The 13960-nt window shown below is 37.0% G+C and overlaps 1 protein-coding gene across 1 annotated transcript in view; it reads right to left on the reverse strand.

The window, feature by feature from the left end:
- The window catches only part of LOC306898023 (receptor tyrosine-protein kinase erbB-4-like), a gene marked incomplete at both ends in the record, with an annotated part of 102100 nt that overhangs the window by 25688 nt on the left and 62452 nt on the right, over positions 1 to 13960 (reverse strand). Inside the window, 5 exons of the mRNA XM_079463231.1 lie at positions 92 to 233; positions 351 to 469; positions 1243 to 1304; positions 1857 to 1995; positions 10016 to 10202. Of these exons, the coding sequence (XP_079319357.1) occupies positions 92 to 233; positions 351 to 469; positions 1243 to 1304; positions 1857 to 1995; positions 10016 to 10202 (649 nt within the window). The remainder of the gene's footprint in view (positions 1 to 91; positions 234 to 350; positions 470 to 1242; positions 1305 to 1856; positions 1996 to 10015; positions 10203 to 13960) is intronic.

Below are 13960 nucleotides of genomic sequence, written 5' to 3' on the forward strand. Positions count from 1 at the left end.
CAATCTTTTGGTCATAGTTTGTTGCCTTTTTAAATGTATTCTTCTGTGATCCTTACCTGTTTAATTCAGCATGAATAATAGCCTGACTTACGTGGACATTTCTTGACGCAGAAAGCTCCGTACGTGTATTTGGCTTTGGGATTGAGCTCAAGCTGAAAGGTTGTTGGATTGTAGACGAACGGTTGAGGACATTGTGTCACGCAGGCCCCGCTGTCATTGAAGTTCGTACAAGCCTGACGACAAACAAAAACCGTGCTGGATCATAAAAGAATTCATAAAACTGCAACCATCCGTGCTTATTTAAACTTAATAAACCTTTAAAATGAGAGCAGAAGAAGAGAAAAACGTACAAAGCAGTCCGTGTCTTTGGGTCCGTAGCAGCCGCCAGCACACTCGCGATGACAACAGTTACTGACGTACGGCCCGAAACATCGCCCGTCACACTGTTCTGCACATACCGTCTTTGTTACTGTAATTACAAAGAAGTGTTTTGTTATTTGAGTACGCAACGGTGCAAAGTTATGAAGTTCATCTAACTTTACTTTTCTGTGAATATGTCATAGACAAAGCAAAACCCTTAAATCTATTATTTGTCAGACAAACTCTACCACCCCCCAATCAGTCCTGACACCCTTGGATCTGTATTCTCTTTAATTCAATTTAATTACACGGTGAAAACCGAACCTACCATCTCCTGTCCTTCCCACCCTTTGTACCCGTAGCCCACACATGAGTGCATCATCACAGGTTGTGTCACAAGGGTATCAGAGGGGATCCAAACAGCTTTGAGTCTGAGCTTCACAATGAGATACTTGAAAAATGTACCATTTTGTGCAATCTTTGTAGTTAAAAGATCTCTATATCTTTTCAGAAAAAAAAACGATAAAATAACCTCCTCATGCATAGCATTCTGGGAACCAGAAATCCACTTAAACCCTTTTCAGTTTTTTTCTAATTTTGGTTCCCAGAATGCTTTGCATGAGGCTGTTATTTTATCATTTTTTTCTGTAAGGATAAAGACAGTAAATTACTGGCAAACTGCTGCCAGTAATACTGTAATTTCTACAGATATTTGTTTTGGATGGATTATCACTTTAAATATACCATCACTGTTCCATTTGTGTGCAATCTTTGTAGTTAAAAGAGACTATTATAACAGTGTTAAAGAACGAGTCATATACAGTACAGGTTTTGAATGACAAATCGTTTATTTTTGGATGGATTATCACTTTAAATACTCACAGCTTTGGCACTGGTCCTCTTGGGGTCCCCAACAGCGACCGTTACAGGACCGATGGCACCGTCTGCCTGCAGAACATATATACATGTAAATCTTATGGCTGTACGATATACAGTACTATGTAACAATACTATAGCATTATAGTGTTGGATTTAATCCTGAAAATAATATAATAATTTTCAGTTGTGAAATGGATTGGAATTAATTGACTCTTTTGTGATTGAATCACTTCAGGGAATCACTTCAGTTACAAGTGATTATATTGAAGAATTGTGACTTTAATTGTTCGATTGACTAAAATATACCCGTGGATACAAGCCCTCGACAACATATGGCCATAATTCAGTAAAGTAAAGGGTCCGTCACAATATCAGATTTTTTATTGTATGATTACTGTGTCCAAAAATAACCGATAATAACAATCGTATCATAATATCTATAAATAAACAAAGATATAAAACAAAGATATACAATTTCTGTTAAATGAATCAAGAGGTTTAATTTGGCAACCCTTAATATATAAATCTCTGCTTAAATCTAAATGCCCAAAGCGCTAGTGAATTTGATGTTTTGTGTATTTATAATTTGCTGATTTTAATTCCTTCAGTTAATCTACTCACATGTGTTTCTACTGTTGTTAGAAGGAACCACCAAGAGTTCAGAACGCGGGTTCTTGATGATGTCATGCCAGTGGATGGTGTCAGCGTGGCACAAGAACTTGTTCTGATCCACATACACGCCCCCATTCAAGATTTCTAAACAGTCAGAATATAAACAGAATCTGAATTAGGAATCATGACAATTTCAGGATTAGTGTGAAGACATGAATTCACTTTAGATTATGATCACATTATGAAACCGGTAGATGTTACACATTATGAAATAAATATAATCTCTCCTTTTAGAAGAGGATTTAAGAAGGAAAATCGTTCAAATTCCAATAAAAGTTAAGCAGCTTATAAAAGATCAAGCAAGATTATGAACATATCAATATGTCTGGACAGATTGTGAGCGTATGCGTTTATGTGAAGTATTCATAGTCCCGGGGAATAGGGCAGACTTTACTTTCGAGTGCGTCCTATTCTCCTGAAACGAACATTAGATTTGATTCAGAAAAGGACAAACCTGATTGAGAACGTAGACATGTTATGCTCCAAAATCTCTATTTATGGTCCGAGACATCACTAATGTATTAATGTCCGAAACCAGCGCTGGTTTATTAAAATGGGCTAGCATAGTTATATTAGTACTCAGACTGCATTTCATAATGAACTAATGTAACTTTATCCATTACATGTCTGCAGTTTGAATGTGCATTAAATATGATATAATTATAAGACCAGTCGGCCTTAGGAAAGATCATCTATTAACCAGTGTTTTGTTTTATTCTTATCTTAAACTGAATATGTAACGAGTGCAGTCCCCATTTAGAATAAATATGCAAATATTCTTCTTACACAATATTCTGATATAAATTTGGATTTGGATAGCAAACACATATTGTGGCCAAGAAACATTAGGGGACATCCCTAATTGTCAGATTCAAGTGAATGATAAAATGTTTGACATTTCTATTCATTTCTTTATTCTGATTTTGTCCAGAAACAAAAGTTGGCAATTGTGAGGCTAATGCTATAAACAAAAAGCTGAATCAATAATGTTCATTTACTTAAAGTACTAATAAATTGCAGCATCTGTTAAAGTGTCAAGTAGGATAAAAAATACAGTTTTCTTTAAATCTGACACAAACATATTTTATATATATATATATGGGGAGAATCCAATAAAAAATCCCCATAAGATTATTAAATAACAGTGCAAATGTATTGCTTTTTCACTGGTATCTCATGTTGTCTGCAGGAATCATCACATTATGCATCCATTTTTTTCACAAAAGACTGATTTGAAGTACACTTTCTGGTCCTTAATTTTAAAAGCATGTCCAAGGAGGTCCACAGTCAGGTCCACCGTTCCTATCTTCTCCTCAGTGGCTTTGAAGTGATCTACAACCCTCAATCACGACTGCTCTCCATCATTCAGCTGACCGAGTCGTCTCATTATTCAGTCACAAGGGTAGGAGAGCTTGGCTTGTGGTGATAGCACAGAGCCCAGAAATCACAACAACAGCAGGGTCTCATGAGGGTCGGTGGAGCAGTGAAATGGAGCCCACCATGTCGATGGTTTCACATTAGACCAGAGTAAAAACAGAATCTACAATGATCTTGACATTTGCGCTTATTTTGTTATTTATTTTTAGCTAGATTGATAGTGTTAAGATTCGGTCACCCCCTTCAATGGCACTGTTATTGAGTATTTTCTTAAGGCAATATTATGGGATTGTTCACCCAAAAATCTAAATGATTTCATGATTTACTCGCACTCGTGATTTCAATTATGTGTGGCTTTCTTCTGCAGACTCTGTATTGACTTCCGTTGCAAATAGACACAAAACCACTGAGACATTACTCATAATATCTTCTTTTGTGTTCTACATAAGAAAGGGTCAGATACAGGTTTTGAATGACCTGAAGGTGAATACATGATGATAGAATTTGTATCAAATGGACATACAAAAGAAAGGAAGATAGACATAGACAAAGCACTGCAACGATATTATGAAAATAGGCTACAACAGAGATGTTTACTTTCATTTCTTCACTGTAACCTTTGAATTCCTGTTTCTGAAGGTTTTCTGGTTCTCCATCCTTATATGCAAACATATTTGTTCTAATGAGAAAGAAAAAAATAAGCTGATACATTAGAAACACCTTTTGCAGACGTAGAGTTTCACAGTTTAACATGGAAATATTTAGAAAAAGTAAAACTGTGTTTGAAGCCGTGAGAAACTGCAGTTTAAACATCTCGCTGCATGATATCAGATTCATTATTCATGCAAGCCCGGTCCTCTCTTAGGCTTCTTAGGAAGAACCCAGTGATACAGTACTTTCTCTATAATAACATCTTTCATTTTAGCTTCTCCATATAATGTCTACATTTTCAAAACGGCCACTCCAGTGTGATTTTTTTATTGTAAATTATAATTATATTATGAATATTGCATCATATATTGTTTAATAAAAGCCTATTACACAACACATCAAGAATATTACATGTAATTCCCATATTATGTGAAGATGGTATAATGGGTCTCTAAACCCTTTACACTGCAATCCTTTTACAGCTATGTGGCCATTAAAATCACATTTGTTGTATATAATAAAGTTGTATATATTCAGCATTAATCCTCCTAGTAACATGGCCCGGTAAACCAGAATGAATTGTCAATGGAGCCAGAAGGCGGAGCTGCGGTATCAAACTTCCGCCCGAACTCTCCCATGCCCAATCAACCACGCCCCCGAACTTCTAATTTAACTGCCCTTTAACGCTGCGTTTACTGTATTTATATAGTGTTTGAACAATTGAGGACATCCCCAAAGGAAGGTTTTGCTCTGATTTTTACACTTTTGGGTACGAAAGTGGTCCTATGGAATGAATGGTGTGTTATAAGTTGCCCATGAATGTATAAGACACGTAAAATTGAAAAAATTAAAGAGTCGGGACAAAAGATGCATTCTATCTAAAGTGAATGATCACCCAGACCTGCCTGAAACGCCTCGTGCAATCACACCCCCACATATCTACGTCAGTTCGTGGTACGATTTGACTAAGACCGCCCAAATGTATACGCACGTAAGGTGGGCGTATCTGCTTTGGAACCTGATGTTCCGTCACACGCTTACAGTATTCGACCGATCAGTACACACTGGTTAACTGTGCTTTGTAAAGAATCTGTGCTTTCAGAGAGGCGGGGCAAAGAGGAGATACAAACATACACGGTACGTGGTAAAATCCAACGTTTTTGAACCTTAAATCGTGTATACACATTGCTCATGTACACACTTTCAACTCTCCGTACACTCCAAGACATGTTAGCTGACAAACCACAAAGATCAGCTGAGATGAAATTGTTTCTACACTGGCTGAACTACTATGATTGTACAATGAACCAAGAAAAAAGGAGCTTTTAAAATCGTTGTTTATTTAGTGTGCCCTACTCTTGAAAGAGAATAAACTACGGTATATAGGTGTACAGTAGCTGCCTGTTCATCTCTTGAAGAATTCATTTTTGTCCCATTGATCCTCTACAAGGATAATGATGCTAAAAAGAACATCTATTTTTTGTGATGAACAGACCATGTGTTTACCTACCGGCATCGCCTTGGGCAACAATGACCGCATGGTCATGTGAGCGATCAGCATTTAAAATGAGGAATTATTACTGTTATTGCTCTTTCACTGAAAAGGTAAACGTTTTTATACTTTGGTACACATTACCTGGCTTCAACCTGAAATACTCCACATAGGACAATAAAGAAAAAATACAGGTAAAAAAGCGTAAAGGATCACAATGACAACATAATTCAGACGATTTCCTTCCAAAACCAAAAATCTTAAAAGTGATTAGCAATTCATTTACAGCAGATTCTCTCAGGGGTTTCCTAAAGCGTTAAAGTGACTCATAACACTGCCCATATATTCATGAAATCATCTTCCTTTGCGTTCAGAAGAAAGAGAAAGTCCGGTGTTACGGGATTTAAATGTTTGGGTGAACTGTTCCTTTAAGCCTCAATGGTGTGTGCATGTGTTCATTTAACCAAGAACATGTGTGATAATGTGAACATAAATCCAGATAAGAGATGGAGATTAGGAATAAACAAGAATTTTTATTGTAATGAAACACAACCAAGACTACACTATAGTACTATAGTAAATTGGAGTAATTTGTAGTTTACTTCAATGTAGGGATGTTGTACAATTTAAGATCCAATTTGTATTCGAGTCATATTCACTGTCCTCTCAACAATTGTATTCGGGATTGGAATAAAAAGTGACGATTTAATGCAATGAGGATTGTTTTTACTACAGTAATGCCTCTGTTATTTACACAGCGTCGGAAAGATATAATCCCCCCCTTAAAACCCACAGAAATAAAACCTTCCTGTATCCCAACCATGCAGCAAAATCGAGGACTTGGCAACACTGCAATTATTCTACTAAGAATGGCATTTTCTTTTCACTATTTAGTTTGTGTTACGTGCGTTAGATACTGCTTCTTTTCTGGCTAATTGCCTGCGGAAACAAATTAAACCAGAAAATATTTTCTTCAATTTACATTCTCTACGTTCATATAAGTGCTGATGTTCACAAATTGCTACTTACATCTGTTTCCTTGGAAAACATGCAATTACTTTCTGAACTCTAAAGTTATGAGCTTCATCAACATTATTCTGCATCAGTGGATCTGATGTGGGCTCTAATCTGTATGCAGTTAAAGTTCAGGCGTAATTGCTTTGTAGGGAACATACGGAGACCTATCGGGAGTTGTGTGTGGTCAGGCCATTCCACCAGAGAATCTACAACAGGAACGAGGAAATTGGAAGAAGTGCAGTGAATTAAACAGAACACTTCCCTCTTAAGGTACCTCTTCATCATTTTCCTAGCGTAAATGTCATTATTTATTACGCTAGTTAAAAGGACTACATAGACTAAATTATAGATGTTGAAAAAATTATGATTTCCAACATCATTTACACATACCTATGATCTTTCAAAACCAGTACATAACTCTTTGTTCTGTGGAACACAAAAAAAGATATTTTGAGAAACGTCTTAGTGGTTTTGTGTCCATAAAATGGAAGTCAATGTGTTTTTTGGTTACCAACGTTCTTCAAAATATCTACTGAAGAAAGAAACGTGTACAGGTTTGGGATGACATGAGGATAAGAAAATGATGAAATAAAAAACTTTAACATTTACTGTCCAGCTTAAAGCTTTCTTCCCTTATATGACATTACAGCGGCAGTATGATGAAGTTCATTCGACTACGAATCTCAGAATTGAAAAACTATTCATGTTGCATAAAATGAATGCATGTTGTTAAACTCTACACCGTCCTAACACGTACTGAAAAGAGTCGTAGTGACAGAATAAGGAAAAGGCCGCCTCATATTTCTGCTGAAGTGACCATGTATATGAAAGCTACTTGGCATCAGTAAAGCAGACGTACATGGGGGGGGGGAGTACATCAGTTGCATTTTATATCAAAGGATCCATTAGGTTCGTAGGGCATTGCTCTCGACGAGAAGAAATACAAAGCTTTTATCCCATCCCTTGGAACGACGTTGGATTTGGAAACTTGTTGAACTCGTTCTATTTGAGTATCTTCAAGGTAATGATCTAACTCTACATGTTAAAATGAATTACAGAATTATTTCTAGTTGCTTTCTTAAAGCTATTTAATCATATTTATCAAACCACTGAGGAAAAGGCCAATCAGGTTACGTCTTATAAAAACAAGTCAAAAAGAAAAATAGATCATATTCATAAAGACAAAACAATATTCTGTATTATTGGTAAATGTATAAACATACTACTATCGCCCATTAATCAGCTTTTCACCAATAATGACAAACTGAGATATATGACATACTGTAGATGTACTGTATGTATTCTCTTGGTTAATATTATTTATAGGCATAATTTAGAATATGGCATGGTAAGTATTAAATGCGCTTATTATTGAATCCAAATCAAAAGATGATCAAAAGATCATCAAAAAATATAATATCAAATAAATAAATAAATGTGGCCCAATAACACATCCAACGTTTAAGAAGTTTAGACAGTTGATTAAAAAAATCATTCTCAGTGGGCAGAAGCCGTGTCTGGGGGGCATATCGATGGTTGTGTCTTTTTCATCTTTCGCCCCTTTGTGTCACCAAGTCGCCTGGGGTATAAGAAAACATACTTAGAAGTGTGTGTTTAGAATTCGGAAATCATCTTTCCCGGGGCAATATTGTCACACTCAGCAGGGATTGAGTCGAATTAAATCAGACATGACACTTTTAAAGGGTTCTTAGAGTTATTTGTCTCTCAAATATAATTGTGTTGACGTGCCGGCGTAAAACATTTGACAGCCAAACATTTGTACAATCTTTTTGTGCATTTCAAGTTACAGAATACAGCAGGTGGTCATGTTACCTATATATAATATTATAACATTATAAACACCCCCATCACAACTGGTACTGTTCCCACCTCATTTAAACTAGCCCTGGGGTCTCATTTATAAACGGGAACGTACATGACTATAAGCATTAATGTCTCACACACATTTAATTTCACCTCCTATCCGTTAAATATCCACAGAGTATCCTGCAGAGTTATTTGTGCTTGTATTGAGTGATATTTGTTTGCACCTTCTTGTAAAATCCAACTCAAATCTTAAATAAAAATTCAATCTAAATATTTAATCAGCGCTGTCTCACCATCACACGATGAGCGCATGAGGAGAAGATGGCCGACTGCATGGAATAGGAGAGCATCATACACTATAACTCAGTGCAAATAAATAACTACATAACTTGTATATTTTCCTTAAATACCGAGCATAATCATCATAAGTCAAAGTACGGAAATACAGCCATTAAGGTCTCGAACAATCGTTTCTCTTTATGTCCTTGTTATCAGTTCTTACTATGATGGTGTTCATAACAAAACAGGAACGAAGAAACACTATGTCTTCAAATTTGATCTCAGGTGAAGGACACCACTAATAAATGATGTGATTTTAATACGCCGTTACTGATCAGTCTAAAGGATGTAAACATATAAATGCTGCAGAGACCATCTGGCTTTAATAAAATAATTATTATAATAATTATAACAATTATTAATTTGTAAATCGCAGTGAATCTCATTTGTTCAAAATCTCCGATTTCGTTACAGAAGTAAAGGATTGGATCTGGGTTTTGGGAAGATATACATCATTTTTGTCTTCTTTTCCTATGGCATCTGATAGCGGTCTAGGACACGGTATGTGCATTATAGTGTGTGACGTCAGGCTTTACAAGCATATTGGATGCCAGGCTTATTAATATACGAATCAGCATTCATGAGGTGTTTTGCATTGATTATTCATGGATAATAATGGCCGTGTAAGGTGCGGGGGGGGGGACGGGGTTTGGGTGGTATGAGGCTGATCCACGTACGCACAATTGCAGGTCATTTGTGATTTATAAAGCGTATATAGCTTAAGGTTTGATACGGGCACACTTTTAGAAAGGATCCTACGCACAGTTTTATAAATGAGACCCCTGTGTCTCTCACAGCTTCTGGACAGTCAACAATCTGGCTTCAAGAAAGGACGTTCCACGTAGACCACTTTCCTGTCTGTCGTCAAAAACCTCCGGCAGGGAAGCGCTTAATCATTGTCATCTTTGCTTATTATGCTTGAACCACCAGATCCTGCTGTCCACTCTCTCCAAACAGGACATTTCTGGAACTTCACTTCAACTGGTTTGAATCTTATCTCACAAGCAGATCCTTTGAGGTATCCTGGAGAGGCAGACATCCAGATCCGACAACTGGAGTGCATCAAGGATCGGTTCTTGCTCCTCTCCTCTTTTTTATATATACCCCCTACCTAGGTCTAGTTATATTGTTGTTCATTCTCTTCTTTGCTTAATCCAGCTTTAGTAGCATGGCCTTGTAAACTAACTGTACTGTTAAGCATGTTGACAAAATGTTTTATGCTCTCGTACTTGTAAGTTGCTTTGAATAAAAACGTCTGCCAAATCAATAAATGTAATTTTCAGATATCAGTCCCGACCTTGCTTTTCCCCGTACATCTTTTTGGTATACTGCACCAAAATCAAATGTGCTGGGAATCTGTTGTGGAGAAAGAGAGAAAAGCACTCAGACAAACAGCGATACCTGTCAAGTTCTTGAGACCGAGCTGTCTGAGGCCGTTGTTTCCGTCTCGCCTGTAGTTCAGGAAGATGGCCAGCCCATAACGTCCCTCGTAGAGTTTGGTTCCACGGATGATCCGCAGGTTCTCCAGGGGAAGGTAGTCAAACTGGTTCAGCGCCACCAACACGTAACCCGTCACCTCCCGGATAGACTGCAGAGAATTGCACATTCTTATATCATATAAACCATTGTGGACATTTATTTCATATCAATTTATTCATTCTAAAATAAAAACAGCCTTCGCACAACAGATGCAAACAAGAAGCATTCAGGCACTTGAACAATTTTCGTTCATTTGGCTTTTATTGAAGCCGAAGTACTGAATATTTGAAATATACTTGATTTGAAGTGCCATTCTTCTTGTAAATGTTTCCTTTGAAATAAATACATTTGCATGTTTTAAAGTTGACTCAAGTGTTCCTACTTTTGCGTGGTCATAGTTCCGAACACACTAGCGTCGCTCTCACCTGCACTCCTCAGCTCAAAACGTATTCATACATCTCAAATAACTTGTTTTGTATAGCGATTTGTCCTCTGCCCTAGGTCATCGTGGCCATTGAGGAGTGTCGCAAGGACGGCAAAGAGACCGCCTTGATATAATTTGAAGAGATAATGACCCGAGGGACCTCCAGACCCTACACCCACATCAATCACGTTGACATCCAATCAGAGCTTGGGTACTGCGTGCCATTAGCAGCGGAGGACGGGTCTATTTCATGATAAAGCTGTGAATGTGATGGAACTGTACTGATGGGATTGTGCATCACTGATGTTTGTCATGAAGATCCATTTGAAGAGTTAACCAAGCACACGGAGACGGAAACTCCTGACAGCTGTCACCTGTCAGTCAGCTGAACTGGAAGTCCAAGTCTTAAAACTCTAACTATATAAAGGTGTATAATAGAATTTAGTGGGTGCAAATGGTACTGCAATCTGTTTGTTTCAGTTCCGTTACATTAGTTTATGATCAATTGGATTCAATAATTGACTGTAATTTAGTGTCATCGGTTATCAGCTAAATCTTCAGACTAATGATAATGTAGAAAAACTCTTAATCCACACAATACAAGCCATAAGGGTTTTAAGTAATGGCTGGTAGTTGATAAAGTTGTCTTAAATCAAGACCACACATACAGTAGCTCTTAGTGTGGGACGGACCTACGCTTCCCATTGTCCTCACACGACACAGGAGAGAATGAAGAGAGGAAAAACGCTGTAATGGGTAATTACTCTGATTATACCTTTCATTCTGAAGAACAAGTGATGCATAAAAGCCCCAGAAAAAAATAACACAACACATTAAATAACTCTGCTCCTCAGTGCATTACTAAAACTACTACTAAAACTTCATAATGCCATGCCAGATGTTTTGCCTCAACAAATTTAAAGTTATCTTTTATTATGTTCGCCACGATGTGCGCTTGCTTATGACACGTATAATAAAGAAATGAGCATTTAGTGGTGATGTTCAGCAGTTAAGAGTTGTTGTTACTGGAGGAGCAACATAAAAAGAAAAAATGTCTCTTCTACTTTACTATATTCTGTAATATATTACTGTATTCTTTTTATTTGACTGGATTTGTTCAACACTAATGTATTCTATTCCAGTGGTTCTCCAACTTGTCGTTCTAGGGTCTCCTGTGTGTAGGTTTTGTATAGCTTTGTGGACACCCCATGAAAGACTTGATAAAATTGATCTTGCATTTCTAAATTTCATAAAATGCCACAAAGCTGTGCTCCCCCTGGATCCATCCATGTCCCCCAAAAAACTGTTTTTTTCATGCTACGAATTCTACTCTATTCTTCAGGGAATTACTAAAACTATTACTATAACTTTAAAATTGTTAATAGACAAAGAGTAAAGTTTCCGATCTATTCTACTGTAGTTTATTTTATTATAATGTATTGTACTCATTGAATGTATTCCATTCTATTTGACTATATCGCATTCTTCTGTCCTTCCATGTATAACTTTATAGCCATGCCAAAAATGATTTGACCCGACAGATTTATGCTAAATATTATTTTTATTTCCACCATTTACATTTACATTACATTTACGCATTTAGCAGACACTTTGATCCAAAGCGACTTACATTGCACTATAATTTTTTTCTTTCAAGGCTTTAAGATTGCTTATGAAGACATAAATAAAGAAACGAGCCTTGACAGATAATGTACAATTGTTGAGAGTTGTAACTTTGTGGGCAACATTAAAAAAAGCACATTTCTTCTGTATTACATTGTACTCCATTCTATTCAACTGTATTATATTTCATATAGCTTATGTGCTACTTTACAAACCAAACTTTCTTTTTAAAAGATCTACAAAGGTTTCAGACACTATCAAACACAGATGAACGCTCATACGCAAGATCTTTTTTTGTTTACTTCACATATTCAGTAAATTTCATTCTGGATCACCTTTGTATGTTATATCATTTAGAAAGCCTGAGGTTTTGAAACAATACTTCAAAAAGAGTTCATAGAAACACTTCGCTCAAACCACCGGCAAATTGCAATGGCGCGGCAGGTCACAATCTCCCATCATGCACCGCGCAAAACTTTTCCCTCTATACGCTCATGGCTTCAGTTGCGGTTATGAATAAAACAGAGTCACAGCACACCCACATCCCAAAAGCTCTTTCACACTCCACGCCCGTATTTCTCCTACGGGCATCATTAGAATTTTTTATTTGTTTGTAATTTTTGCACTTATTCATCGAAATTCATGGTGTAGGGGAAACAAACCCCGTCACCAGCTCTGCATTCATTTATTCATCTTCACCCAAATCACGCTGGCATCCCTGAGCAGCCTGCAGCGTGAGTCACTGCCACAGTCTCAACACATGGTAACTTACACGGGCATCTGTACATTCGGCAGCGGGAAACAAACTGGAATAAAACAAACCAAACACTTGAATTCAGCGCTTTGGTCAAGTTCCAATGAGCAGAGGCCAAACACCTTTTCGTGCATTTAATTTGTCTTGCCCATTAAAGGTGCTGTGTGTATTTTTTGGAGGATCTTTTTACAGTAATATTCAAAGCTATGTGTTCAGAGATGTATAAAGACTTTACATAATGAAGCGGTATTTTTTTTTACCTTAGAATGTGCTATTTCTATCTACATACATCCACTTGCATGGAATGCACTATGTTGTTTCTACAGTAGCCTTAAATATGTTATCTCCTTCTGCACAGAAGCAAAAACGTGATGACATCTTAGTCCTGTGAGCGCCGCCGTAGTGCTATGAAAGGGAGGGGTGGAGTGCAATTCCCAACCTCACCACTAGATGCCGCTAAAACCTCCACATTGCTCCTTTATGTACATGTATAATATTCAACTTTCACATGGGTATTTTTACAAGATCGTTTACCCATAAAATGTAATATTTGTTCATTAAAAAATGTATGTATATACAGTATAATGAGATATGCTTCTAACAATAATGGATGCACAACTGATGTGATTTAAACTGCTGACTTAAACGGTCAGCATTTCCCCTTTCGTCACATGGAAAGATGAAGCCTTGTTCAGATAAATGGTGATCGTTCAATTATAATTTGCTTTTATAGTCATACCTTTAATATAATGGCGATCATGGGAATTCCTGGTGCCTGTAATTGATCGGAGAAAATGATTTCACCTCAGTGGCGTGTCGGATCTAATAAGAAACTGCGGAGCCCAGCATGAGAAACAACGGTGCTTTCTAAAATAGGACAAGAGTTACTACTAACTGCGGATGCATTATCAGTTTTGGCCTTCACTTTAGAAAGATTACAAGTTCAGTGCTAGCAGACCCAAGAGCAGCGCTTATCTTCTCTGAATGGAATCGAAATCAAACTTCTTTTATTTCTGCGTAAGCATCATTCACTATACCCAATTTATTAAAGATACACAAAACATTC

The sequence above is a fragment of the Barbatula barbatula genome (genome assembly GCF_947034865.1).
Source record: "Barbatula barbatula genome assembly, chromosome: 8".
Taxonomy (NCBI): domain Eukaryota; kingdom Metazoa; phylum Chordata; class Actinopteri; order Cypriniformes; family Nemacheilidae; genus Barbatula; species Barbatula barbatula.